This window comes from Lampetra fluviatilis, chromosome 57, assembly GCF_964198595.1.
Source record: "Lampetra fluviatilis chromosome 57, kcLamFluv1.1, whole genome shotgun sequence".
In the NCBI taxonomy this organism is placed as follows: Eukaryota; Metazoa; Chordata; class Hyperoartia; order Petromyzontiformes; family Petromyzontidae; genus Lampetra; species Lampetra fluviatilis.
In genome coordinates, this window is record NC_136331.1 from 6,546,296 (window position 1) to 6,571,826 (window position 25,531).

At 55.1% G+C, this 25,531-nt stretch overlaps 1 protein-coding gene across 1 annotated transcript in view; it reads left to right on the forward strand.

The window, feature by feature from the left end:
• The window catches only part of LOC144950375 (PH-interacting protein-like), a 39,526-nt gene extending 14,029 nt beyond the window's left edge, over window positions 1-25,497 (forward strand). Inside the window, exons 15-38 of the mRNA XM_078880491.1 lie at window positions 185-322; window positions 1,369-1,531; window positions 2,425-2,518; window positions 3,482-3,634; window positions 4,368-4,447; window positions 4,898-5,093; window positions 5,886-6,002; window positions 6,962-7,069; window positions 7,790-7,914; window positions 8,071-8,153; window positions 8,728-8,839; window positions 9,751-9,812; window positions 10,590-10,745; window positions 11,621-11,741; window positions 13,126-13,251; window positions 13,472-13,562; window positions 14,015-14,068; window positions 14,625-14,768; window positions 16,068-16,220; window positions 17,105-17,271; window positions 17,492-17,597; window positions 18,023-18,269; window positions 18,762-19,067; window positions 19,903-25,497. Coding sequence (XP_078736617.1) covers window positions 185-322; window positions 1,369-1,531; window positions 2,425-2,518; window positions 3,482-3,634; window positions 4,368-4,447; window positions 4,898-5,093; window positions 5,886-6,002; window positions 6,962-7,069; window positions 7,790-7,914; window positions 8,071-8,153; window positions 8,728-8,839; window positions 9,751-9,812; window positions 10,590-10,745; window positions 11,621-11,741; window positions 13,126-13,251; window positions 13,472-13,562; window positions 14,015-14,068; window positions 14,625-14,768; window positions 16,068-16,220; window positions 17,105-17,271; window positions 17,492-17,597; window positions 18,023-18,269; window positions 18,762-19,067; window positions 19,903-20,957 — 4,157 coding nt within the window. The 3' untranslated portion in view covers window positions 20,958-25,497. The remainder of the gene's footprint in view (window positions 1-184; window positions 323-1,368; window positions 1,532-2,424; window positions 2,519-3,481; window positions 3,635-4,367; window positions 4,448-4,897; window positions 5,094-5,885; window positions 6,003-6,961; window positions 7,070-7,789; window positions 7,915-8,070; window positions 8,154-8,727; window positions 8,840-9,750; window positions 9,813-10,589; window positions 10,746-11,620; window positions 11,742-13,125; window positions 13,252-13,471; window positions 13,563-14,014; window positions 14,069-14,624; window positions 14,769-16,067; window positions 16,221-17,104; window positions 17,272-17,491; window positions 17,598-18,022; window positions 18,270-18,761; window positions 19,068-19,902) is intronic.
• Window positions 25,498-25,531: the final 34 nt, after the last annotated feature.

The following is a 25,531-nucleotide window of genomic DNA, read 5'->3' on the forward strand; positions in this document are numbered from 1 at the left end:
ACAACAGTCTGTTAAGGCTATAAGGGTCATCTTTGTCTTTGTGCGTGCATGTGGCCACGATGATGACATTTTGCTCTCGAATGTAGTTAACGCCGTCTATAGAAAAAATGAACGTTAACACTGTCCGTGTGTATGTGTGGGCCCTTCCCCCAACCATCCTGCGGCAAACGACTGCCGTCACAAGTTGAGGGAAGCATCCTGGACAACATGATCCTGCGTCTCCAGCGTGAACAGGACGAGCGTGCGGTAGCCACGGGGCAGGACGAGCCCTCCTCCGAGTTGTCGCCGGTGCCGCTGACGGTGCATCCTCCGCCGTCTTCCGGTACAACGAGCGAGCGGGAGGGGAGAGAGGCGGGAAAGTGCGACGGGGTGGGAGGGGGGAGAGTAGAGTGAGGGGTGGGGGGAGAGCTAGGAGAGAGCGTGGATGGGAGTAGTAAGAAGGAAACTCAACTTAACTAAAACCGCCACTTTTTTCAAATTTCTTGCTGTGGATTTCACACCTGATGGTGGTTGCTTGTTTTGCAGTCAAAACGTCGTGAGAATTTAATTGTTTTATATTTGTATTATTTTTTTTATTGTTTTATATTAATATTATTTTATTATTTCCCTTCTACGTGACTTTACCGAAAGAACCCAGAATATGAATCCCTGCAGTCACGAAAGCTTTAAATCAAAATTTAAACTAATTTTTTTTTTACCAAGTAAGGCCCACTGAGCTATATAGCTCTCTTTCAGACATGATCTGGCCACTAATGATAGCTCTTAACAAAGTGGCTTATCATGCGGAAATGTATGTGGAGGGAAAACCGAAGGACTCCGGAGAAAAATCCACGCGACCACGGGGAGAGACACGCAAACTCCAAATATACAACAGGCGGCAGGGTCGGGATCGAACTCGCGACCTCCTGTATACCAGGCGAGGTAGTTAACATCTTGCCACTGTCACGCCCGCTGAAGGGATAGGTAGGCAGCGACGAGACGAGTCCTTAGAGAATACTGAAGATGCTGAACGCTTTTAAAATTAAATTCAAGGGATTCTAGATTTGAAGCTTTCGTGACTGCAAGGATTCATACTCTTAGATTTTTTTGGTAAAGTCGCGTAGGTAAAAAATAAAAGAATAAATGAAAATAACTAAATAAAATCACGACGTTTCGGAGGCAACGTGACTTTACCGAAAAAACCTAAGAGTATAAAATCAAGGGATTTGATTTGGAGCCAGTGGAGGGCTTGGAGTAATTGGTCTCGTTTACGGGTGAGAAGGAGGGCGACCATCTGCATCGTTAACTGTGCAAAGCGCGGCCTCGTTGAAGACCCGCGACGAACCTAACGTGACGTTGAAACGCTCGGCGCGTCGTGTCGCGGGGCAGAGAGCGAGACGCCGCGGAGGAGCCCGGGTCCTCGTCGGCGGAGCGGGCAGGTGGAGGGCGTGCGGCAGAACGTGGCGCAGAGCCGCTTCAATACCGCCTCGGGGGACCTGCTGGCCTGGAACAACCGCCTCGTGGTGCCCGAGGTGGCGCCGGGCCTCAGCAGGTGGTCACGCACTCCCCCTCCGCAATTCCCCCCCTCCTCCCCCTTCCCCGCCTATCAGTCATCGCACACACGCACGCGCAGAGAGGCAGGCCACTCAATCAGAGCATGGCCGTGCGACGGCTGGTGAAGGGCACGGAGCGGCGATTTCGGTGGCAGCCGTTTTGTTATTCACGGTGCTACTGGGATGGATTCCCACCGGAGCACGGAACGTGCAGCACCAATGTGGATTTTGTCTCGCGACCCTCTGCTGCCTACCATCTAGCCGCGTACCTGCCGTGCACGATCGCCACCCGTCTAAGCGCTCAGCTCTGTTTGGCTTCCGAGATCTGTTGAGATCGGGCGTGCTCTGGATACGTATATATCCACACACGATTAAATAACGGTCCGAAACCAAGGTGGCCAAAACCGACTGTAGAGGCGTAGCCAATGGCTAATTCTTCAATATAGTTAGCAAGGGAGTCGGACTTGAGTAGTCTCGGGGGCGCTCACTCCACAGCTGGTGATAGTAGCGAGGGTCGTGGTGTCCGCGTGTTGCCACCACCACTCTCTGGCTGTTGATGACATGAAAGGTGTGTGCGTGCGTGGAGAGTGGTAGTGATTCCTGCTCACAGCCACAAACACACCAACACCAGTGGTGATTGTCTGAAGCAGTCTTGGGCCTCCCCTAGGCTGACTCGGCCTCATGAGTACCTGGTGCGGTGTGTAAATGTCGTCACTGGGGAGACAAAGGTGGCAGGGCGTGGTGCTGGCCACCCACCCCACCGTGTGCCGTTCCTGCCTTCATAGGTGCTTGCCCCAACAGTCTGGTGACGGCTATAGCGGCGGGGGGGGTGCGGGGGGGAGATCTTTGTCATTGTGTGCCTGCGTGTGTGCGTACGCGTGCCCGCGAACAGCACGCAGGAGGGCTACCGCCACGCCAAAGGCGTCGAGGAATCCGACATCTACGAGAGGGAGAAGAGGAGGAAGCCGATCTCCGCCGCACACAGGGTGAGAGACGACGTCCACCATGGCGGCCGGAGATTCCGGTGCAGGGTTTGTCCCGGCCCCGCCGTTTTGTCGGCATGCCACTCCCTCCGTCCAGCGGAAATTGTGACGGCATTCTTTCGTGCGCCGCGTGTATGTGTGTGTTATGTGCGTCTACCTACGATGGAAGTGTGTGAAAAAAATAAGCTTTGGTTCATCGGATTCCTCCAGTATAAATACATATTCTGATTCTTGTGATCCTGTGTAGTGGTTGGTTACCAATAATAATTGGCGAGAATTTGAACCGGTCCTGGGCCTGCTCTAGTCTTGCTTTTCCTTAAATGGAGTACCTGATGTGGTGTGTAAACATCAGCACTGGGGAGAGAAATGCGGCCCGGGCGTGATGTTGGCCACTCATCCCCTCGTGTGCCGTGCCGGTTTTGATAGATGCTACTCGCTAACAGAACTTGTCCGAACCAGTATTTTAAGGCTAATCGCGGGATATTTGTCTTTGTGTACACGTGCACCCACACTGTACTGATAAAAATGTCTCCCATCACCCCCAACGTAGATGTACAGTGCATTCTTCATGGGTACATGTTGCAGTGGATTCAAACATCCTGAGCTGGGGGAACAAAGGCAGCCCCAGGCATGGTTCTGGCCCAGAGGTCGCAATCGAGTACCCGATACCCGTACCCTACCCGATACCCGGCTACCCGTACCCGGCCGGGTATCGAGTACGGGTACCCGTGCCCTACCCGGCCGGGTACGGGCACGGGTACACGTTTGCGAATCTGGTGCGGCCGGATACGGGTAAGGAATCAAAACCCGTTTGCGACCTCTGTTCTGGCCACACGATTCCATCGTGGATGCTAGCCAACAAACAGTCCTTACCCCAACAGTCGGTCAAAGGCAATCGATGGGAGGGGGGGGGGGAATTTTTGTCTCTTGTCTCTGTACCAACGATCTCGCTTCCCGCCACCACAGTCCGACTCTCCCAACGTGGCCGCCAAGGGCCTGAAGCAGCGGAGGAAGCAGGCCTCGCACGGCGGCCTCCACGGCTACCGCACGCGCTCCACGCTCGAGGAGCCCGGCCGGCCGGCCCCGCTGCGCCGTGCCGCCTACGACAGCTCGTCGGACGTACGTTGCAGGCCCCCCCCGGCATGCGCTCGCTCACTCCGGCCACGGGCTCGCGCAGTCGCCTGTAGACTCGTGTAGATACCACTGACTCTGACTTCCGTTAATTCAGAAACCGCCTCCGCTCACGTTGTCACGATATAACAACCCACGATCACATCGCTCTATCTCCTCATGGAGACGTAGACAAGTCACCATTTGATTTACAAGTGTGACGATCAAATCCAGATCGCGGTGTGCCAACCACAGAGCCACCCATCCCCCATGACACACACAAGACAAAGGAAACATCTGGCCGTGTAGCCCACACAGACTTACGGGCCAAGTGCTGTTCGCGAGCCTGAATGACACAGGAAGATGAAGCGTGGTGTTTTCTCGCCCCAACACACGACCGCACCAAGGCACTGCTTTAAGTCCGAATCGACGAGACCCATAGACTCGCACAGACTCCCATTCTCGCTCACAGCCAACCTTGGTGACTAATATCTGAACCGGTCCCGGGCCTCCCCGAGATTAAATCGGCCTTAAATGAGTAACTTGGTGCCGTGTGTAAAAACACAAGCATTGGAGAGAGAAGGGTGTGGCAAAGCATGTCACTGGCCTCCACCCCCCTCCCCCCTTGTGTGCATGGCGGCCTTAATTAATAGGTGCCGCGACAACAATCAGGGGCTTATCTGGGGGACGTTTGTCTTGTGTGTTCGTGCGTGTGCGTGTTCACGTATGTTCCTGTGCGCAGGAGAACCGCACGGGCGGCCCCAGTGGGGCATCGTCGTCGGACGATGGCGACGAGTGGCAGAGCGAGAGCAGCACGACAAGGTGAGCGGCCGGCAGCCGTGTCACACGGGTGGCGGCGGCAGGGAACCGTGCAGCTATGATGATGATGATGACATTCGTGGTGGGGATGTTGATAATGGTGGTCGTGATGACTGCGGTGGTGAAAATAATAATGGTGATGATGACATATGCTGTGACTGACAGTGGTAATGATGGCAACAGTGATAATAGTGATGCCAGCAATGATGGCGGTAATGGTGAAGGCTGTACGTGGTAGTGGGCCGTGATGGTGGTATTGACAGTGGATGGCGCTGTGACGGTGACGGCAGCTGACTGATGGCGGCAGTGACGACAATGATTGCGGCAGTGACGACGACGATGCTGTCGTCTCCTCGCCCAGCGCGTCCTCTGTAGTGGTGATCATGTCGGTAGTGATGGATGTGGCTTCGTGATGACGACGGCGATGCTCGGTGCTGTCTCCGTTGCACCCAGCGAGTCGTCCAGCGAGTACTCGGACTGGACGGCACAGGCCGGCGTGAACCTGCAGCCGCCGAAACGCGCCGTGCGCCGCCGCGCCGCGCAAAGGGGCCGGGGCAGCAGCTCCGACGGGGAGAGGGTGGGGGCCCCCGATGAGAGCCCCCCGGGGGGGGAGCGGCCCCGCCGGAAAACCAGGACGCGCCGACAGAAGGTGGGGGTCAACTGTGATGGCCGCCTTAGTTTGGCACGATAAGCCCCATGCGATTTGTATGTATGTTGAACTTCTTTCGCACCGTATGTAGCCAACCATGCTAAATCGGAGGTGTGGGGGAAGGACAACAAACTCAACTGTGACGGCCGCCTTAGTTTGGCACGATAAGCCCCATGCGATTTGTATGTATGTTGAACTTCTTTCGCACCGTATGTAGCCAACCGTGCTAAATCGGAGGTGTGGGGGAAGGACAACAAACTAAACACAAACAGCAGTTGTAAAGAAATTACTTTTTTAATTTAGGAAACAGACAATTTGTCATCTGTGCTGTGGTCGTGTGTCGCACTCTCGGCTCGCCGACACGGCATTGATATGTGTTTAGCGTGCTGGCCCGTGTGTACTCTGTGCATGCTTGTGTACGTACGTACGTGTGTGTGTGTGTGTGTGCTTGTGTAGATGTAGTGGGAGCGGTAGTGTAACGGTTAGCGTGCTGCCGCTACGAACCCGGAGACCCCGAGGTTCGATTCTCGCTCGTGGCCAATGCATCAATGACGATCATAACCGGATCCTGCACCTCTAGGTCGACTCGGCCTGAAAATGAGTAGCTGGTGCAGTGTGTAAACATCGGCACTGGGAAAACAATGGCGGTCGGGCATGGTGCTGGCCACCCACACCCCCGTCGTGTAACTTGCCGGCCTTCATAGGTTCTCACTTAACAGCACTTGACCCCAACAGTCTGTTGAAGCTATCAGGGGGGTCTTTGTCTTTGTGTGTGTGCGTAATGTTTTTCAGCGAGTGGCCGCCCAGCTGCTGGGACAGGGCCGTCTGGCCGAGGAGTGGCTGCCGTCTGTGTGGGTCACGCACACGGTGCCCCAGCGCTGCCCCTTCGTGCCGCAGATGGGCGACGAGGTGAGAGGGGGCGCAGTCACATCATCATCATCATCGTTTTTGTCATGATGATGATAGTGATGATCATCATCATTGTTATTATTGTCAACGATTATCCGGAGTAATTCGGGGAGAGTTGGCCCGGATAATGTGAAACAAATGCAAATTGGGCGATATATTCGCATATAAAATCTTAGAATAATTTATTGGTTATTGTGTTTTTTAAAGTCGTCTATTTACTTGTCGACGTGGTTGCGGTCACGTTGACGCAGAGTCTCTGACCCCGCTGATGAGTGAGGAGCATCTTGATAATCATACCAGGGCCTGTGTAAATAAAAATGTGATTATTTTTATTGCAAGCTCAGTTTAATCCGCATGCTTGAACATCCTCCCACGGATAATTGGAGTTGACTCAACGGTTTGGCCGTAAATCAGTTGGACTCTTCTCTCAGATTAAATCTATGAGCCTGTGAGACTGTTTGTAATAGTAATCATCATTTTAAGTTTATATACAAATTCCTAATTTACAGCCACGAACAGAAATCGTGCAGGGAATTTGCTGACACAAGTCTGACACGCAGAACACGAGGCAGGGGTGTGCGGATGTAAGCCAGTGGTGACTATGCAAGTCAATTGTGATCGGGCTGAGACCAGTGACTCGCGACAGCCGTGAAGCCGGTTTGTTTAGTGACGGGCGGCTGAAACCTGGATCCAAATCCTGGTCCTGATCCCAGGATCTTGACGGTGTCGGGCTCATCGCTCGTGACACAATATGGCCCGTCTAACCCACCCGGTTTTACCTGGTAATTTTTTTTGTTAAATAGCAAAATAAGTTGACATCCAATTCGAACGTGAAATAGCCCACGATATTGTCTCGGAGTGCATCTGCGTGTGCGTTCCTGTCGGCCTCCTCCACTGAGTTGTCGTCCGTGCCTCGCGTCTGCCCTCTACCTCCACCTCACCGCCCTCTTTTCCGGCAGGTGATGTACTTCCGACAGGGACACGAGGCGTACGTGGAGGCTGCAAAGCGCAACAAAGTGCAGCGCATCAACCCCCGCAAGCAGCCCTGGCACAAGATTCAGCTGCGGGTTCGTCTGCCTGGCCCTGCTGCCACGTTATATCATTAAGTGGTCATCTTTCGCTCACTAGTTTCCGCTCCTCCCTACGATCGCTTATTTTCCCGAGCTTGCCCCACGATCCCTTAATCTCTCCCCCTCGTCATCACCGTTACTATTCCCTCTTCAAAATCTCATAACATGGCGACCACTCATTCTCCATTCATTCAGTCCATTCAACATCATTTATTGTAATAAATTTTACTTTTATGTAATTCACGCATCACAGATTCGCCCATTACCTCCTCTCGTATATTTTATGCACTTCATCCCCACCATTGCATTCATGTGCCATTCTTAATTCTCTGCAAAGCATCTTGGTTAAGGCGCTATATAAATTCCAATAAGATGAGATTTGTACCCCCTTTTCTCTCGTCACACCCAAGCCACGCCACCGCACCGGTGGGCCCTCACGGTATGGGTAGTTTTCTCGTGATACCCTAGCCTCGCAAGACATCTGAATCTTGTTCGGGGGGGGGGGGGGGCAGTGAGGAAAATCATTTACGTCGTGCATTATCGCTAGTCAGTACTGCGTTGGAAAATCAACGCTGGCGCCTCCTCTGAGCCGTGCGAGACTGGCCTGGCACTGCCCCCCCCCCCCCACCCCGGCTTGGCTTCATCTTCAAGCCGCCTCGTGCGTGCAAGATGATGAGTGTCCCGCGCCCCGCCCCCCCCCATGTTTGTTCCTCGCAGGAGCAGGAGCTGGTGAAGATCGTCGGCATCAAGTACGAGGTTGGGCCTCCGACGTTGTGCTGCCTGAAGCTTGCCTTCCTGGACGCCGACACGGGGAAGCTGACGGGCGGAGCGTTCGCCATCAAGTGAGCTCGGGGCCTGGCCGGGGGCGATGCGGGGGAGTTGGCAAAATACGCGCTCAGGGCGAACATCTTAGCGATGAAGCCGCGATGAGGTCCGAGTTCGCGAGCTGAAAGATTCCCCCCTCTCCCCCACCGCCCGGTCGTGCTGTCCGCCCACAGGTACCACGACATGCCAGACGTCATCGACTTCCTGGTGCTGAGGCAGACGTACGACGAGGCGCGCGCTCGCAACTGGCAAGTTGGTAAGCGAGGGCCACACTCGCCTGAACAGTTCAGTGTTGCGTGAAGTCCAGTCTGTCGACGCTCGCGTTTACACGCTTGCGCACGCTCGTGTCTGCACGCTCGCTCGCGCCCGTGTGAGTGGCGTGAAGGCGCCACGGTTAGTGCAGACGCTCTCTGAAACCTGGCGATCCGAGAAGGATTTCTGGCTACGGCTAAGATCGGTTGTTTTTATGCCGAGTGCTACGTTTAATACAGCGCTCTTAAGATACTTGATGAAAGGCCCTTTGTGACTATAATTATTATTCTCATGATTTCTGATCCTGGGCCTTCGCTAGGTTATCTATTTCATTTCTAAACTAAGTGGCTGATATCATCATCGCACGCCGTCATTTATAGCAGCAACACCGTAGAAAAATCCACGTGACCACCACTGGGAGAGAAAACACTTGGAGGACTCCAAATACACAACAACAGGCATTGCCAGGGTCTGGGTTTTAAACCCACGACATCCTGCGTACCAGGCGAGGGGAGATACCATCTGTGATCACCAAGCACGTGGTGCGGCGTTGTGCGTGCGTGCGTGTGCGATCGCAGGGGACCGGTTCCGCGCGGTGATCGACGAGGCGTGGTGGTATGGCACGGTGCTGCGGCAAGAACCCTTCCAGGCGCAGTACCCGGACAGCCCCTTCCAGTGCTACGCCGTGTGGTGGGTGAGGGGAGGGGGGGTTCACCCAGTAGAGAGTAGAGCCGGTGGAGTTGACCCCTTCCTTGACAGTATTACGCTATCGTTATCATGGCGCAGGGCTGTCGTGTACCTATGTTGAACTTGTTTCGCACCGCGCTTAGCCAACCATGCCAACTGGGAGGTACGGGGTGGAAGGACAAAAGGTTACGGAGGAGGAAGGTGCCCTGTGTCACAGACCTAGTCCAGCAGAGGAGAGGAGGCGATGTTGCCGTGTCATCTCAGTTGAGCAAATTTGCAGTGTGATTATCTCATGTGACAAATTAAATTTGGACCATCACGACTGACATCAGTGGCGGGTAATGTCTGAACTTGTCCTCTGCCCCCCCCCCTACCCCCCCCCCCCCCCGGAGCCCCCTCTCAACTTGTCACTGACCACTGTGGTGAGGTATGGTCAAACAACCCGCCCAGGAATTTCGATTTAAAGCTTTCGTGACTGCAGGGATTCATCTTCTTGGTTCTTTCGGTAAAGTCACGTAGAAGGGAAGTAATAAAATGATAAAAATAAAACATAATAAAATAAAATAATATTTTATTTTATTATGTTTTATTTTTATCATTTTATTTTATTATGTTTTATTTTTATCATTTTATTACTTCCCTTCTACGTGACTTTACCGAAAAAACCAAGAAGATGAACCCGCCCAGGACTGACACAGCGTGGGGTTAGAGGCCTTCAACCAGTAGTGGTCTGATGACGAGGGCATCGAATCGTGATGCTGTAAAGTTTTACACGCATAATCACAGCCTAAGTCGGTCCTAGAGCCAAGTCTAAGGCTTGTGTTGAAGCATGTTCACTGTGTCTGCCCCCCACCCCCCACCCCGCTGTCGAGTCTAACTCAACTCGCCGTTGTCTGCGGTTTGTCTTGTCCCAGCTGGGACAACGAGGAGACGGAGCGCATGAGCCCGTGGGACATGGAGGTGATTCCGGACGATGGTACGTATCCCCTCCCCCACCGGGAGTTCCGAGCCCTGCCCCCCTCCATTTCACCAACCTGCACTGACCAGTGTGGTGAAGTATGGTCATATAAACCCCCCATTATGACAGACACCATTGGGAGGCCCTCATCAGCTCTGCATTGTACATTTGTGATGATGATTTCCTATGGCCAATGAAGAGCAATTATTAGAGATTCTAAGTTATTTGGATGGCTGTTCAATCCCTCGGAGTGTTGGTGAATTGCAGATCCACCCACCCAACCTCCGACCCACCGTCTCGTCTGCTCACTCGCTCACCCACCACTCACCCACCCGCTGCTTTCAGATTTATACTTGGGGCAGTGCAAAGTTGTATGCTCCATCGTTTGTGATCGTCGCCACAGTTGCAAACAGGGGAGTGTTAGTCTCCACTTGTGCATTTGTGTGTCCACATCTTCCACGTGTGGAACTGAATAAGTGCTGCACATTGTTTCCGCGGAAGATGGAAGCCTGGCAGGGTGGTGGCGGTGGGCTCGCTGATGATCTGCGTGTTGTGGAAGCCGGCCAGTGTGGTAGTGGGGCTCGCTGATAAGCTGTGTGTTGCGGGAGACCGGGCAGTCGTGGCGGGCTTGCTGATCAAGTGCCCAGGACGTTGCTTGAAGCTCACGAGTTGGCCCACGCCGATTGGATGCCAAAATCTCCACGTGTCTATCTGCTGCTCTTCACGCCTGCTGGTGTGTCTAACCTCGCCCGCCCTCCCCCCTCCCCTCTCTCCCCCATTGCCGTGTCGCCGCAGCGCGACCGCCCCCCGAGCCGGGCTCCAGCGTGCCGCTGACGAGCGAGGAGCGCGAGTCTCTGCTCTACCGCCCGCAGGACGGCGAGTGGGGCTCGGAGCCCCGCGGCCAGCAGCGCGACCGCATCACCGCCGCTCTCGACCAGCTGATGACGCTGGGTACGCCGCCGCAATAAGACGCACGGCGCACCGACACGGGTGACATTGACACCGACCGTTGATGCCGCCATCGCGTCCAGCGCTGACCCCAGCACTCGCACTTACACGACATCCGCCAGTTTAACACGTAGCAGGCTTTTGCGACCAATATTATTCATGATCAACGTTTTTGGGTTTAGATCGCGTTATTTATAAATGTGTCGTAACCCTCCACCACCCGACACGGCCAATCGGTAAAAAAGTGTCACGTTGACAAAAGACAAATAGTTCACTGCTTTAGCCCACCGGTGTGTTGAAGCGTGAAACCACAACATTTACAATTTTAGAGTACGACGTTTCGCTGGTAATTGCATCCTTTTTGACTGATTGGCCGTGTTGGGTGGTGGAGGGTTACGACACATTTATAAATAATGCGATCTAACCCAAAAACGTTGATTATGAATCACGTCCGCCATAGGCACAGACGGCAACACTCGACACGGTCCCCGCATTCAGCACGGTGGCCGACACCACTGCTGACACCACCGCCTGGTGACCCCCATCAGTCCTTTGCCAATCCTGTGCTGAAAGAAGGTCTCGCCGCAACCACGCAGGTTGTCGTGGTGGTCGCTTGACTAAACTTCACGCTGTTCATGGCGCGTTGGTGAAGGAGGGGGGAGGGGTGGGTGCCCAGGTCCGGTTCGGGTATCACTCGCACCAGCTGTTAGCTGTGGCCGGCTAGCGAGCTCGGACCGCCGGGGCCTCCGTCATCCCCTTAACACGGCACCACCGGTTCCATTTTGAACCCCTGCCAAAGAGTTTGCCGCTGCCGTGCCGGTTAACGGCATCGTTGTGCGCGGCGTCAACCTGGTCCGTTCTTGCGTCTCGTGGTGCAGACGTGACGGCACAGTTTGCGACCCCCGTGGACCTGCAGGCGTACCCCCTCTACTGCACCGTGATCGCCTACCTCACCGACCTCAGCACCATCCGCAAGCGGCTGGATAACGGCTTCTACAGGTTCGTTCAAATGTCACCTTGAGCCAAGTGGGGGGCGGGGTTATGGTTTTGGGCGGCCGGTCAACTTGGTCCGAGGGGCTGCTGAACTGGCACCTAACCAGGGGTGGCTCAGAGGGCAGAGCGCCTGGGTTCGAGTCCGGGTTTCAGTTGCCCCGTGATTACATCAGCTGCTTTAAGGTTAATGAGTTGGGTGACCATCAACCAAGATCGCCAATTGCATTGGTGTTGAGACACGGAATGTGGAAACTGGCACAGAGATTTCTCGCATTAAACCAACACTGCTGAAAAATATTCACTCCCAGAAGGCTGTGTGGCTGATGGGGATGTGAAGAAAAAAAAAAACCTTACATTTTGATGTGGAGGGAGGAGTATTGTCATTTTAGTTAATCATCCTCAGCCATTGTCAGTCCACTGCTGGATGAAGGCCTCCCACCCCATCATTCCGCACACGAACCGATCTCATCGCTCCGTCTCCCTGCTGGTTGTGCTCTTGCTCGCTCGCTGTACAGTAGAAACCGCTCTTAACGAAGGGAATTGGTTCCACGAAACGGGTCGTTAAGTGATTTGCTCGTTAAGCGAGTAGATGTTTCCACTTCAAAGTGAATGTAAACAATGCCCCAATGCTCACGAATGGATGTCGCAGATTGGCCGAGGCCTGGTTAGACCACTTTTAAGCTTGCCAATTGGCCGAAATGAGCGGTCGTGTGCTCGTCGTACGCCCATAATTAACAGGGGAATAGTCTTCTTGGTTCTTTCGGTAAAGTCACGTAGAAGGGAAGTAATAAAATAATAAAAATAAAACATAATAAAATAATTCTCACGACAGACCTGGTCTTCACCTGAGGGACGGCTGCTTGCGTTGTGGCCGAAACGTCGTGATAATTATTTTATTATGTTTTATTTTTATTATTTTATTACTTCCCTTCTACGTGACTTTACCGAAAGAACCAAGAAGATGAATCCCTGCAGTCACGAAAGCTTTAAATCGAAATTTAGGGGAATGGTCGTGAAGTGAAGACAATGGGCTCTATGGAGGCCCGTCGTTAAGCGATTAGTCAATAACAGGTGGTTGTTAAGAGGGGTTCTGCTGGTATAGTCATCGTTAGCAATTGATTCGTGTAACTCACTTCAGCAACTGCAGGACAGGCATACAATGTACCACGTAAACAAAAACAAAAACTGTGGGTGTGACGTGGCTATTGTGCATGGCGTTATCCTGCACCGACTTGGTATTATGGACTTCATTTTGTACCGCATGAACTGCGTGTGCAATCGGCAGCGCTACGGAACCGAACCGTGGAAGCCTGGCTCCGGAACAGCAATCGGTACGACGCCCTGTATTTTAACCGGCGACCCGCTCCCTCGCTCGCCCGCCCGCCCGCAGACGTTTGTCGTCGCTGATGTGGGAGGTGCGATACATCGAGCACAACGCCCGCGCCTTCAACGAGCCCGGTAGCCCCATCGTGAAGTCGGCCAAGCACGTCAGCGACCTGCTGCTGCACTTCATCAAGTGGGTCTCCTCGAGCAGCACGCGCCACTGTCTGGCCACCCGGCCACCTCCGCGTAATTTGTGTTTTGATTTTGAAGGCCGTCGTCTCTCGCGTCGTCTCTCGCGTCGTCTCTCGCGTCGTCTCTCGCGTCGTCTCTCGCGTCGTCTCTCGCGTCGTCTCTCGCGTCGTCTCTCGCGTCGTCTCTTGCTTCCTCGCGCTCATCCTGTTGCTCATTCGCAGGGATTCGAGCTGCACGGACATCCTCACTCTGCACAACGCTCGCAAGAAGGACGAACCGGAGGAGGAGTCGGAGGTCAGCCCTGATGAAGAGGTGTGTGCGTGTCACCCCTGTGGGGCACAGTGGGATGTTGGGACGATATCGCCCGCCCACCCGGCCAGCTGCTCGCTCGACCGCAGCTGCTCGGTGCTCGCTTGCCAGGCTCTCCCGGCTGTCCCGCTCTGCCGTCCCACCCCCCACTGCTCGCTGGTCCATCTACACGCTTACTCGCCCACTCACTCAACCGGCGTGCTTTTGCGTTGATCTGCCTGCTCGCTTGTCTGTTAAGCTGCTTCGTGTGGTTGGTGCGTGTGCTTTCGCGTGCGTTCGGGTGGGTATGCGTGGGTGCGTGCGTAGTGGGGGTGCGTGTGTGGGGGTGCGTGTGTGGGGGTGCGTGCGTGTGCGTGCGTGGGTGTGTGTGGGGGTGCGTGCGTGTGCGTGCGTGGGTGCGTGTGTGTGTGTGCGTGTGCTGCCCGTGCTTTGTTGTGACTGGATTGTGATTTCAGGAGGAGCACGAGGAGGATCGGGAAGCGCCCAGCACGTCCACCGGGAGACTCCGGGTAAAACACGTTCACCACGTACACCACCACCACATAGAGACAAAGATCCCCTGTGTAGCCTTAACAACACCACACCAAGTACTCATTTCAGGCTGAGTCGACCTAGAGGAGGCCCAGCATCGGTTCACTTTCGCCACAATTATTAGTCGTGAGTGGGAATCTAACGCGGGTCGCTGGGTTCGTAAGCGCAGTGCAATGTGCGCTGCGCGACCACTCCCCACGCTTACTCACAGACGCACCCACGCTCGCATACAGACGCACACCAATGCGCGCATACGAGCCGGCGCACATGCAATGCATATAAACTCGCATGCACGCAACTACACTGTTTCCAATGTCAGCGCGGCAAGTCACTTGCACCACTACACCGTGGTCAGTGCAGCAAGCCACAGGTACGGAAGTGACTGTCCGCTGCCAGTGGTGTCATCCAAGAAATCCCATTTCGACCTCGGTCGGGTGAAGGTTCCCCGACCCCTGAGTTTCGGGTTTTTGATAACGAGCGTCGTTCGCTTTGTAAAAATGCTGTCCCTCCCTCCCTCCCTCTAACCCCTGGCAGAAGCGCCGCACGCAGCGCTACCGGCGCGAGTCGGCCTACAACATTGCGGCGTGGAAGCAGCAGTGCAGGCAGCTGGTGAGCGTCATCCTGGAGCGCGAGGACTCGGAGCCGTTCCGCCAGCCCGTGGACCCCATCGTGTACCCGGTACCTACGCAGTCCCGCCGTCACCGCCGTCACCGCCGCCACCACCATCGTCATTTGCTGTTTATTTACTTCGCGTTTCCCATGCTGCCTGGTGGGCGTACGGCTTTAGAATCGGCCGTTCGCGTATGCACGCCGCGCCCTCCTATTGTGCGCGTGCCCGGTTCCGCGAGCGTGCAGACGGTAACGGAACCAGGTGAGGCCCAGCTGAGCTATATAGTTCTCTGTCAGAAGCCGACCTACCCACAAACAGCAACCTGGCCACACATACTCCAAACGCACTTTGAGAACCGCAGAACCCAGAGAAAAATCCACGCGAATACGATAAGAACATGCACACTCTACTAAATATACAGGCGTCGGGGTCTGGGTTGAACCCACGACCTCCTGCATACCGGGTGAGGAAGTTAACATTTTGCCACCGTGGCTGAATCGAAAGCGTGTGACCCACGACGGCCGATCTGATCCGGATCGCCGGCTTCCAAAGCTAAAGCCGTCGCGTGGCTTTTAACACATGGATACATCGGCCTCGGGGTTGACATTCACTCAGCTGTATGTACCAAAGTATTTTGGTTGGAGTTTATTTTAGTTGACCAACCATCGCAACGTAATAATAATGAATTTCAAACGCCCTTAAACAATCGTACTCAGGATGACGTCGGATCACAGAGCTTTGGGCAATTAACGGCAACCATATACTCTTAGGTTTTTTCGGTAAAGTCACGTAGGAAAAAATAAATAATAGAAATAAAATAATAAATCACGACGTTTCAGAGGCAACACAAGTCTCCGTCATCAGGTGGGACCGTCACAGCAAAAATTTACTGTATTAGCTGTGACGGTCCCACCTGATGACAGAGACTTGTGTTGCCTCCGAAACGTCGTGATTTATTATTTTATTTCTATTATTTGTATTATTTATTTTTACCTACGTGACTTTACCGAAAAAACCTAAGAGTATGAATCCTTGCAGTCACGAAAGCTTCAAATCTAGAATTAATGGCAACCAGTTTCTGGCAACCTTTTAGTTTGTAGTTTTCCACGCCTACGTCATAAAAACTGCGCATGTTACAAATTCTACAGCATTTGGAGATGCAACTGCCACGGATGATGCTGTTATATACACAGAAATACAATCATAATTTTAATTGTAGGGAAGCCTACCCTAAAATCTGGCTTCTTCGAAGTCTGGCTTTGGGAAGTTTTTCTGTACGTGGTTCTTGCCGGGGTGGTGTGGGAGGAGGGGTGGGGTGGGGGGCTGCCCTTTAACCGTTAGCCGTGTGGTTGCGCGCTGGCTTGCAGGACTACCGCACCATCATCCCGACGCCCATGGACCTGGGCACGGTGCGAGAACGTCTGCGGGAGGACACGTACCGCGACCCCGTCGACTTCTGCAAGGACGTGCGCCTCATTTTCTCCAACGCCAAGGCCTACACGCCCAACAAGAAGTCTCGGGTGGGTTAGCGGTTACACGGCTCCCTGGGGTTGTGACGTAGCCTGGCCTGGCCTGGCCGCTAGCGTGTGTTTGTTCGCCGTGATTTTGCACCTACGATTTAGCATGGTTGGCTTGCGTACGGGTGCGAAAGACGTTCTACATACATAGGTACATAATACTGCGGTGTGTGTTAACCGTTAAAAATACTCGTACGATTACGTGCGGTCTGCTTCACTTGCAGTGGGACGTTAAAGATCCCGTGACGCCATTCGCAAGAGGGGGGCGAATTGTGCGGCCGGTGTCACTGGCCAAATTTGTTACATTTTGAAAAAAAATTGCACCGCGAGTTACACGGTCGGAATATACCCGGCGGTCATTGCCCGCCACCCGTGGAAAATTTGAGGGACGCCCTCCTGAAAAAGAGAAAAGTGTGACTTGGGTTAGACTTTCCTGGGTAAACAAACGTGGTGATAGTAATAATAAATAAAAGCTGATTGATATTTAACCGACCCCTCCTCTCTCTCCGTGCGTGTGTGGGGAGCGGTGGTGTAGTGGTTCGCGCGCTGCGCTACGAACCCGGCGACCTGTGATCCCCGCTCAACGACCATTAACGGTGGTGGAAATCTGACCCGTTCCTGGGTTTTTCCCCTAGGTCGACTCGGCCTCAAATTAGTACACGGTGCGATGCGTGAACATGGCCACACCGCAATTCTGGCCTTCATAGGTTGCTACGCGCTAACAGCACTCGCCCCGAGAGTCTGTTAAGGCTACACGGCGGGGGATCTTTGTCTTTTGTGAGCTGGTGTGCGTGGTGAACGTGTTTTTTCTTTACCCGGAGTCTCCCGTGCTCCTCCTGAAATCGCAACCCGGCCACAACAGCTCTTCGTCCGTGTGCATGGCTCAGATCTACGGCATGACGCTGCGTCTGTCGGCGCTCTTTGAGGAGCACATTCGCGGCATCGTCTCCGAGTACAAGTCGGCGCTGCGCTACCACGAGCGACGGGAGCACGCCGCCTGCCGCGGGAAGCGTGCCAAGCACGTTCGGTCTGGCTCCAGCAGCCGCGATTCCAGGTGTGACGTGTGTGTGTGTGCTTCTCCTGCACGTCCACGCTGCTTGTGTATTGTCTGCTTCTCGTGCACTTCTGTGCCTCCTGGCCATAGGTGGGTAAAACCGCATTAAAATGACAAATGTACCTGTCGCCTGTCATTAGTGGCAATTAAATAATCAAATTTCTTCCGAAGACGAGCGCGTGTTTTAACGTTGATGTCGACCGTGCGCGTGTGACTCCAGCCCGGAGGTTAGGAAACGTGTGAAGGCCCAGACGAGGAACCCGAACGACGCGTCGTCGTCATCGTCGTCGTCGTCATCCTCATCGTCATCAGACGTCGCTGGGATGGTACGTCACCTCCACTCTACAAGCGCGCACAGACAAAGATCCCCTGTATAGCCTTTTTTTTTTTATAGACTATTGGGGCAAATGCTGTTAGCGAGTAGCACCTATGAAGGCCGGCACGCCACACAAAGGGGGTGGGTGGGTTGCCAGGCCGGCACGGCAAACGACATTTACACACCGCACTCGGTGCTCATGTGAGGCCGATTTGGTCTCGTGGGAAGCCCAGGACCGGTTCAGATAATCGTCATTCGTGTTGGCCGTGAGCGAGAATCGAACTCTGGTCGCCGGGTTCGTAGCACAGCGCGCTAACCGCTACACGACAATCGCGCACACATGCGTGTACTGCACTGGCACGCACATGCACCACACGCACACGTGGCAGAGTAGTAATGTCACTCTCTCCTCTTGACGATGTCGAGGGAGTGCAGGCCTCTGCCCGGCCATCGTCTTCGTCTTCAGGGGCGGCCATGATGTCGCACGGCGGAGCGGCGGGCAAGGGGGCGGCCACCGCCGCCTCGGGGAGGACCACCGAGATCCCCGGCCGGCCCGGCCGCTCCTCGGCGGAGGCGGGGGGAGCGGCCATGATGTCGTCGTCATCGTCGTCAACGTCTTCGTCGGCGGTGGGGATGACGACGCGAGGAGGCAAGGGTCGCGGGGTCGCGGCCACTGCGGCTGGTGAGTGGTGGCGCCGTGGTTTGGTCCGCACGGCCCAAGCCCAACTTGTGTCCTCCACGCCCAGTGAATGCCGCACACCCGAACCGGTCTGCACTCTTGCGCCGCGTTGCTTTCGTGTTTGCACCCTGTCCTTGCCTGCAACAACCCTCCTGCCCTGTGTGCCCAGTCACGTATGTTGCATGAGCATTGGCAGCCCTGTCAAAGTGCTAGACTCTGCGTTAGTGGTTAGGGTTGGTGGTATGGTTCAGGGCATGCTTTTGGTTTGTGTTAGTGAAACGGTTAAGGTTAGCGGTAGGTTTAAAGTTAGTGGTAAGATTCGGGGGATGCATAGGGGTATGCGTGTACGTATTTTGAACGTATTTCACACCGTACGGCGAAAGACAACCAAACTAAACAGGACTCGGTATAAACGGCTACAGCTCGGACTCGCCTTGCGCGCCGCCGCCGCCAGGCTCCCGTTTTGGTGACTCGTGGTTGTCGTCCCGTGTCCAGTGACCAACGGAAGAGCTGGCGCTGCCCCCATCGGCCGCCGTGGGCGCCCCGCTCACCGCGTGTTCCGGTGTGCGCCGCCAGGGGGTGCGGAGGACGAGGGCTCGCGGCCCCCGGTGTGCAACAGCAAGAGGAAAAGTGCCGATGTGTCGTCGTCGTCGTCATCCTCGTCGTCGTCGTCGTCGTCGTCGTCGTCATCGTCGTCGTCAAAAGCGACGACGACGCACGGGAAGGCGGAGAACGCGAGTGGCAAGCGTCGGCACCGGCCCGGACGGCGATCAGGAGCTGGCAAGCCGGAGCTCGCCGACGGTGAGTGCCGTCCGCAAAGCTCGCTCGTTCGTGTGCCTACCCGCTCGCTCATTCATACACAGACGGTCGCCGGTTTACGGAAAGGTTAGGTTCCTGAGAACGATGCATAAACCCGAATTTTTTGGATGTCGGAAACTGAACAATTTCCCCTCGAATTCAACGATGAAATCGCATAGCCGGAGTTATTTTTCTGTGTACTCTATCGCGCTGTCTGTTTTCTATCGCTACCTGTATGGAACATTGCATCTAATTGTTTATGAGTACCACGAAACATTTTAATTTTAATTGTTAACAGAAAGCAGTCGCTTACGAATGTTCCTTTATCGTGCATTGGCCTAGACTTCTCTGATCACTGTTGGCCGAGACCCATGAGCAATCGAAAGTACATAAAGTAAATAACTCCTGAAATAAACTTAAAATGAAGAGGTTTAAGGCTTTGCCCGCCTCACATCTCGCTCCGCGGTATTCATCCACAACCTCACCGCGCTGCACTACTGGCGGTTATGTAACTAACGCAAACATTTCTGCATATTGATTTATTTTTTACGTAATTAATGAGAGCATTTCCGTAAGGTCGGATTTCCGCAAGTCGGGTCTTCCGAAACCTGAGGACTGTACTCACTTGTGCAAGCCCCTGCCAACCAGCTTGACTTATTTCCTGTGCGTTCGCCCGCTCGCTCACTTGCACGCTAATTCGCTGGCTTGCTCGCTTCGTTGGGCACTCACTCCCTGCCCACTCTGACTCATTCACCATCGTCATCCCCCCCCACCACTCATGCCCCCGCTAACTCTCCCACTCGCTCGTTGCCTGGTGGTGTTTATCGGTCGTGTGGAGGCGGAGGAGAGAGGCGGCTCAACGGCCACGGCTCGCGGAGGCCCCGCGCCTCCTCTGCCGCCGCCTCCGCGCGCCCAGCACCCGCCAAGCGTCTCCCGAGCAGCGAGTCCGAGTCGAGCGACGACACGGACGACGACGACGACGACGACGGGCGGGCGGGCGACGCAGCGGTGAAGAAGAAAGCCAACGACGACGGGAAGAAAGACGGCGACGAGAAGGGGCGTGGGGGGGACCGCCGCGAGGACGGCTCCGACGACCACCTGGACGTGATCTCCGGCCCCGACTCGCCGTCGCCGTCGTCCGACAGCGGCAGCGACTTCGACGACGGCGGCAGCGTCTGCAGCGGCGCCCGCCGAGGGCCGGGCCGGACCCGGGCGGGTCGGGCGCCACGCCCCGTCACGCGCGCCAACGCCGTGCGCGGCGTCGCCAAGAGGCCCGTGGGCCGCCCGCCCAAGCGGAGGCGCGGCGTTCCGGGCCGCTGGGCCCAGCCCGTGGCGGGGGCGGCCGCGGAGACCGAAACGGCGGCGGCCGCGGCCGCGGCCTCAGAGGCGGCGGCGGATGCGGCCGCGGCGCCCAGCTCGGGCAGGCGAACGCGGGGCCGCGCGCGGAAGAGGCCACGGAGGGACTCGCCAGCGGGCCGCGGGACGGCGCCGGCCTCCAAGAGGGGCAGGGGCTCGATGCGGACGCGAAACCAGGGCAAGCGAACGATCCGCTATGTGGACGATCAAGGGGACGGCTCGGATGGGTCCGACGGATCGGACGGCTCGGAAGGCCCCGATGGCTCCGAAGGGTCGGGCGGGTCGGGCGGGTCGGACGGGTCGGACGGGTCGGACGGGTCAGATGTAGCGGACGTGGGGGCGGAGAGAAGGAGGAGGAGGAGGAGGGTGGCTGTGGAAGAGGGCTCGGAGGAGGACGAGGGCTCGGAGGAGGGCGAGTTCCCTGCGGGCGACGCCAGCGAAGGCTTCGCGAGCGATGACATCAGCCTCGGCATGTCAAGCAGGGGCCGGGTTCGCAAGATGTCGGAGCGCGCCAAGGCGAGCCTCATCGGGTGGTAGCGGCGACACGGTGGTGAACGTTTAATAAGTAAAATTGTTTGGAGACTCTATTTTTTTTTTGAAAACGATCAAAAACGGGCATTTCCGCTGCGGCCGCGGTGTGTGGAGGGGCGGCGCGTGACAGCCGGCTGCTACTGGGCCGGACGAGCGGCGAGCGACGCGTTTGGTTACGCGCGACGTGCGACTGGCACGCGTCTGAGCAGCGGGAACCTTTTTTGGCAAAAGCAAAAAACGAATACGTGATTTTGACAGCCTTCACCTTGTACATACCAAGTGGATTGTGATACTAAAGTAGTGCCATTGCCGAGGAGAGAACGTATAACAGCCATACATACCCCTCAGTGACGCACACTGCCAACTACAAACTCGCTAGACAAAACCCCTCCCCCGTGGTTTTCTTGACGTACCCTTGAGAAGCTGCACAGCCCAACAGCTTGAGTCCCATCACCCAGCGGTTGAATCAATGGGGAAAGTTTCTTAAACACCCACCCCATCTCCTCCCCCCTCCCCCATTCCCGCCCCACCCCCTCTCCTGCCCGCCATTCCACCCAGCGGCAGTATAAATCGAGACACAGCAGTCAGCCGATCAGCAGGCCACGTGTGGTGGGGTAAAGTGTGGGTACTACCACCTCTTCCAAGATGTCGTGGAAGAGCCAGAGGGTGCTCTCTCCATCTCCCGTCTAGTGGGGGAAGAGGCACCTTCCGCCAGCGGTGGCGGCATCGGCAAGCAATTGCGGGGCTGCACCTTTGCTTAAACTTTGTACCTTTTACCTGCCTGGTGAGCGCGCACCTCGGAAGTGTTCTTTGTGTGAACGCGACCGATGAATCATTCTCGTAGCGCGTTTCAGGATCGGCGGTGTGGTCCGTGAGCGAAGCCATCCCGTTGGGGGAGCGGCGGTATCGCAAAGGGGGAGGGGGGCAGTGGGGTCGGTGGATGTGGCGGCGGTGGTGATTGGGTCTCCCCTTGCCTGGTGGGTGCGACACGGGCCCCCCCCCCCCCGCTTATTGGTTTTGGATCGTGTACAGTCTAAGCCTTGCGCCGCGCCTTTGTCGTTTGGAACTGTGTAAAATAGCGTGGTTTTTTTTGCATACCAGTTTTTACCCGATTTGAGAGAAACAGAAAAAAGAAAACCAGTTGTGATAACGGAATTGTCTCTAAATGCCAGGCCGCAATCGACTCGTACCAAAGCGCTACCTAGTGGGCAACGGCCAGAGCGCCACAACACCTTTTTGACGGAAACGTTATCACTTGCCGTCACGAGAGGGGACTTGCGTTGAGCACGTGTGTGTGTGCACGTTTCTTCTCTCGCACCGTACGTAGCCAACCGTGCTGATCGGAAGGAGCCGGTGGAGGGGAAGGACAACAAACTAAACGCAAAAAGCAGTTCTGCAGAAACGAGTTTTTCAATCTGACCGTGTCATTAGGGCGGAAGCGGGTTTTTAGCGGTTGATCTTGGTCCCGGTCCAAATTAAACGTGCTGCACTTGCCTGATGATTGCTAAACAAGGGAGCGCTCTGTTGCGTGGAAATGCGTGCGAATGCGCGTGCGGCTACAACGATCGCCATGTTTAATTGAAACTGGAGATACCGATGTAACACGGGACAAACACGCGCATCAATTTAGCGTGTGCTTGTGTAACACGTTACACAAGCACACGCTTCTCTCGTGTTTATTCAATCGGCGCCCTCTCCATCGTGTGGGGATGTACATCGACAGAGCTGTTGGTTAAGACCGGCAGGGCGCACGAGTCATCGCTGTCCCCAGCACCGTGGCACGGCCACCTTTGTTTCCCCAATGCCGATACTCGTTTGAAGTTGAGTTTAACTGCAGCATTTTTCAGATGTCACTCACCCAACACCACCGCTCCCAAGACTAAAGATCCCCCGTATAGCCTTAACAGACTGTAGGAGCAAGTGCCGTTGGCGAGCACCTGTGTGCAGTATGAGGGGGTGGTGGGCGGCTGGCACCACGGCCGGGCTGTCTGTCTCCCTAGTGGCGATGTTTACACACTGTACCAGGTACACTGGAGGCCGAGTTGACCTAGGGGAGGCCCAGGACCGGTTCAGGTTATCGTCACTGGCGGTGGCGGCCGTGAGCAGGAATAAAACTCGTGTCGCCAGGTTCGTAGTGCAGCTACGCTAACCGCTCCCCCACCACTCCACACAGCATCACCACCGTAACACTGGCGTTCACCCTGGGGCCACACGGGGACAGCTGCCACTGGGGGGGGAGGAGGGGTCGGAGTGCCCCCCCCCCCCCCCCCTGCTGCCAGGTTGCCTTTGTGTGTACTGCATGGGAAGTGCGTTATGAAATATTGACGACGCATACACACGAGACCTCTCGCGTAACTGAACCTGTGGTGTGTCACACCGGCTTGTTTGCCAATAATCTGGAGCGTGCAGCGTGCAGACGATCTGAAATTGCATTTCCACGCAGAGAACCGATGAAAGCGGAAAGCTGCACCATGCTGGGGGCCTGCAGTGAGAGGAAACCCTGCCTCCCGAAGCCATGTCTCTTTTTTTCTGGAGTTTTTATTTTCTTTCTACAATGGCCGAAGTTAATTATTGTAAGCCGGTGCTTATCCGAAGGGAAAATCGTTCTTTTGGACTGCAGGGAAGAGGCAAATTGAATGTATGTGTGCGTTTATCGCCACGCTCCCTCGGCGCACGTGTACCCAGTATAGTACCGAACGGAATTGCATCGCAATTTGGCTCAAAGTATCGCTGTGTGTATCCTACGCAAGCCTGCATTTTTAAGTCTGGGCAGTGCAGAAAATTGCATTGTGCTATACACAAACCATAGAGAAAGTCCATTGGGATATCCTACACTGGATGAGAGTGGCTGTGTATGGGGGGGGGGCGGCAGTGTGGGCTGTATTAAGGGGTAGGCAGAGAGTGGACGGTGTCTGGGCATGTAACGATTAATCGATTTTAAATCGGTGCTGGCGATCGATGCACTCGCCAAATTCGTTGCGGTGGTCTCTGTTTTGCGATTCTCGCGAATGGCGTGCCGTTGAATCTGCGGTGCCAATGGGTTGGATGACGCCGAGAAAAAACGAGAGGCGGGTCTTCGATGTCGTAGGACAAAATAAGTTCTGATGAATCGCAGCACGCGTGGAATTCTGTGCAAGGCCTCTGCAGCGCGTCCTCGGAAAGTGTTTCATTCGGCGCGATCACGTCGTGATCGGAGTCGCCACCGCGAGGTGACGTCACGTGTGATGACGCCATCACCTCGGCAGACCACAAGGCTTCTCCTTTGGGGGCAGATTTTATTAATTTGCAAAGTTTGGGCTCACGTCTCGGATCAATTTGGACGGTTTTCTGTAAGGTTTGTGAATGTACTGAAATGCCCATGTTTGATCTTCGTTATGACAGTTATACCACCCCACCCGCACCCTACAGACGAACATGTATGTTGAACTTCTTTCGCACCGTACGTGCTAATCGGAGGTGCGGGGGAAGGACAACACATTAAACACAAAATGCAGGTCTAAAGAAATGTTTCCAATCTAGATTTAAAAGTGCACAGCTCCAGTGGCTTCCTAATTTCGGAAGGGAAGAGCGTTCCAGACGGCCGTAGAAGCGCATCTCAAAGCGCACGTGATGTGGTTAACCGTCTTTGTTCGACGGCCAGCCAAGAAGCCGCCCACTGTGAGTTGAGCGGGGAAGTGAGAAGTGGGAAGGTGGGTAGGCTTGGTGAATCGTTACATGGCCACTCCACAGATTTCCCCAACTGCTGCTGTAACATCGTCACAAGATTGTGGGAGAGGTAGGATTAGGAGCGAAACGAAATAGCCGCAGTAAATAATGTCGCAGCAACAGAGGGAAGAGATGCTGCGGTACAACACCATCTCCGTCATTGGTCATGTCTCGCGCGTTTGACGAAATTTAACCAAATCCGTGTCGTGACATCTTGGGGGGGGAAGTGGGTCTTCCTGTGCCCCAAGACCCCCACAAACCCAATTGGCCCCATTACTCTAACATCACCTCCGTCCCAACGCCTCAACTCCGCCTCTGCGTTCAAGTCGATGATTGATGCGTCGATGATTGATGCCAACGTCACACGGAACGCAAGTTGCGAGGGATGCCGCGCTAAAAATTCTGGGTTCCCTGAATTTCTTCTCCACTGGCTATTTGCCGAGCCGGAACCAAACTTTGATATCATGGCCTCACGACATCTGAATCTGGCTGGGGGGGGGGGGGGGCAGGCAGGGCCAGGTGCGGGGTTAATAATGTTCACCGTGCTCATCTTTACGCGCCACCCTTTGTCCATTTGCGTGCGACCGTTGGGAGCACATCACGTCGGCCGCACAGCTTCTGCAGTGGAAAAACACAACCCTGGTGCCCTCTAGAATCACGCCGGGCTGGCTCGGTGGTACTGCCCCTGGCATGGCTCGGTTGTGCAGTGGAAAAAGAGGCGATTTGTGTTGTCCTGAGCAATGGTACTTGTGGCCAAGTCAAAAGCGATGCTTTTTATTTTTATATCTGAAGCCAGCTTTCACGGTCGGTGTAAAATACACACTGCAACTTGGTTCCTCTGCTCCCTGTTTTCAGTGTGACGTCTGTGTTATTTG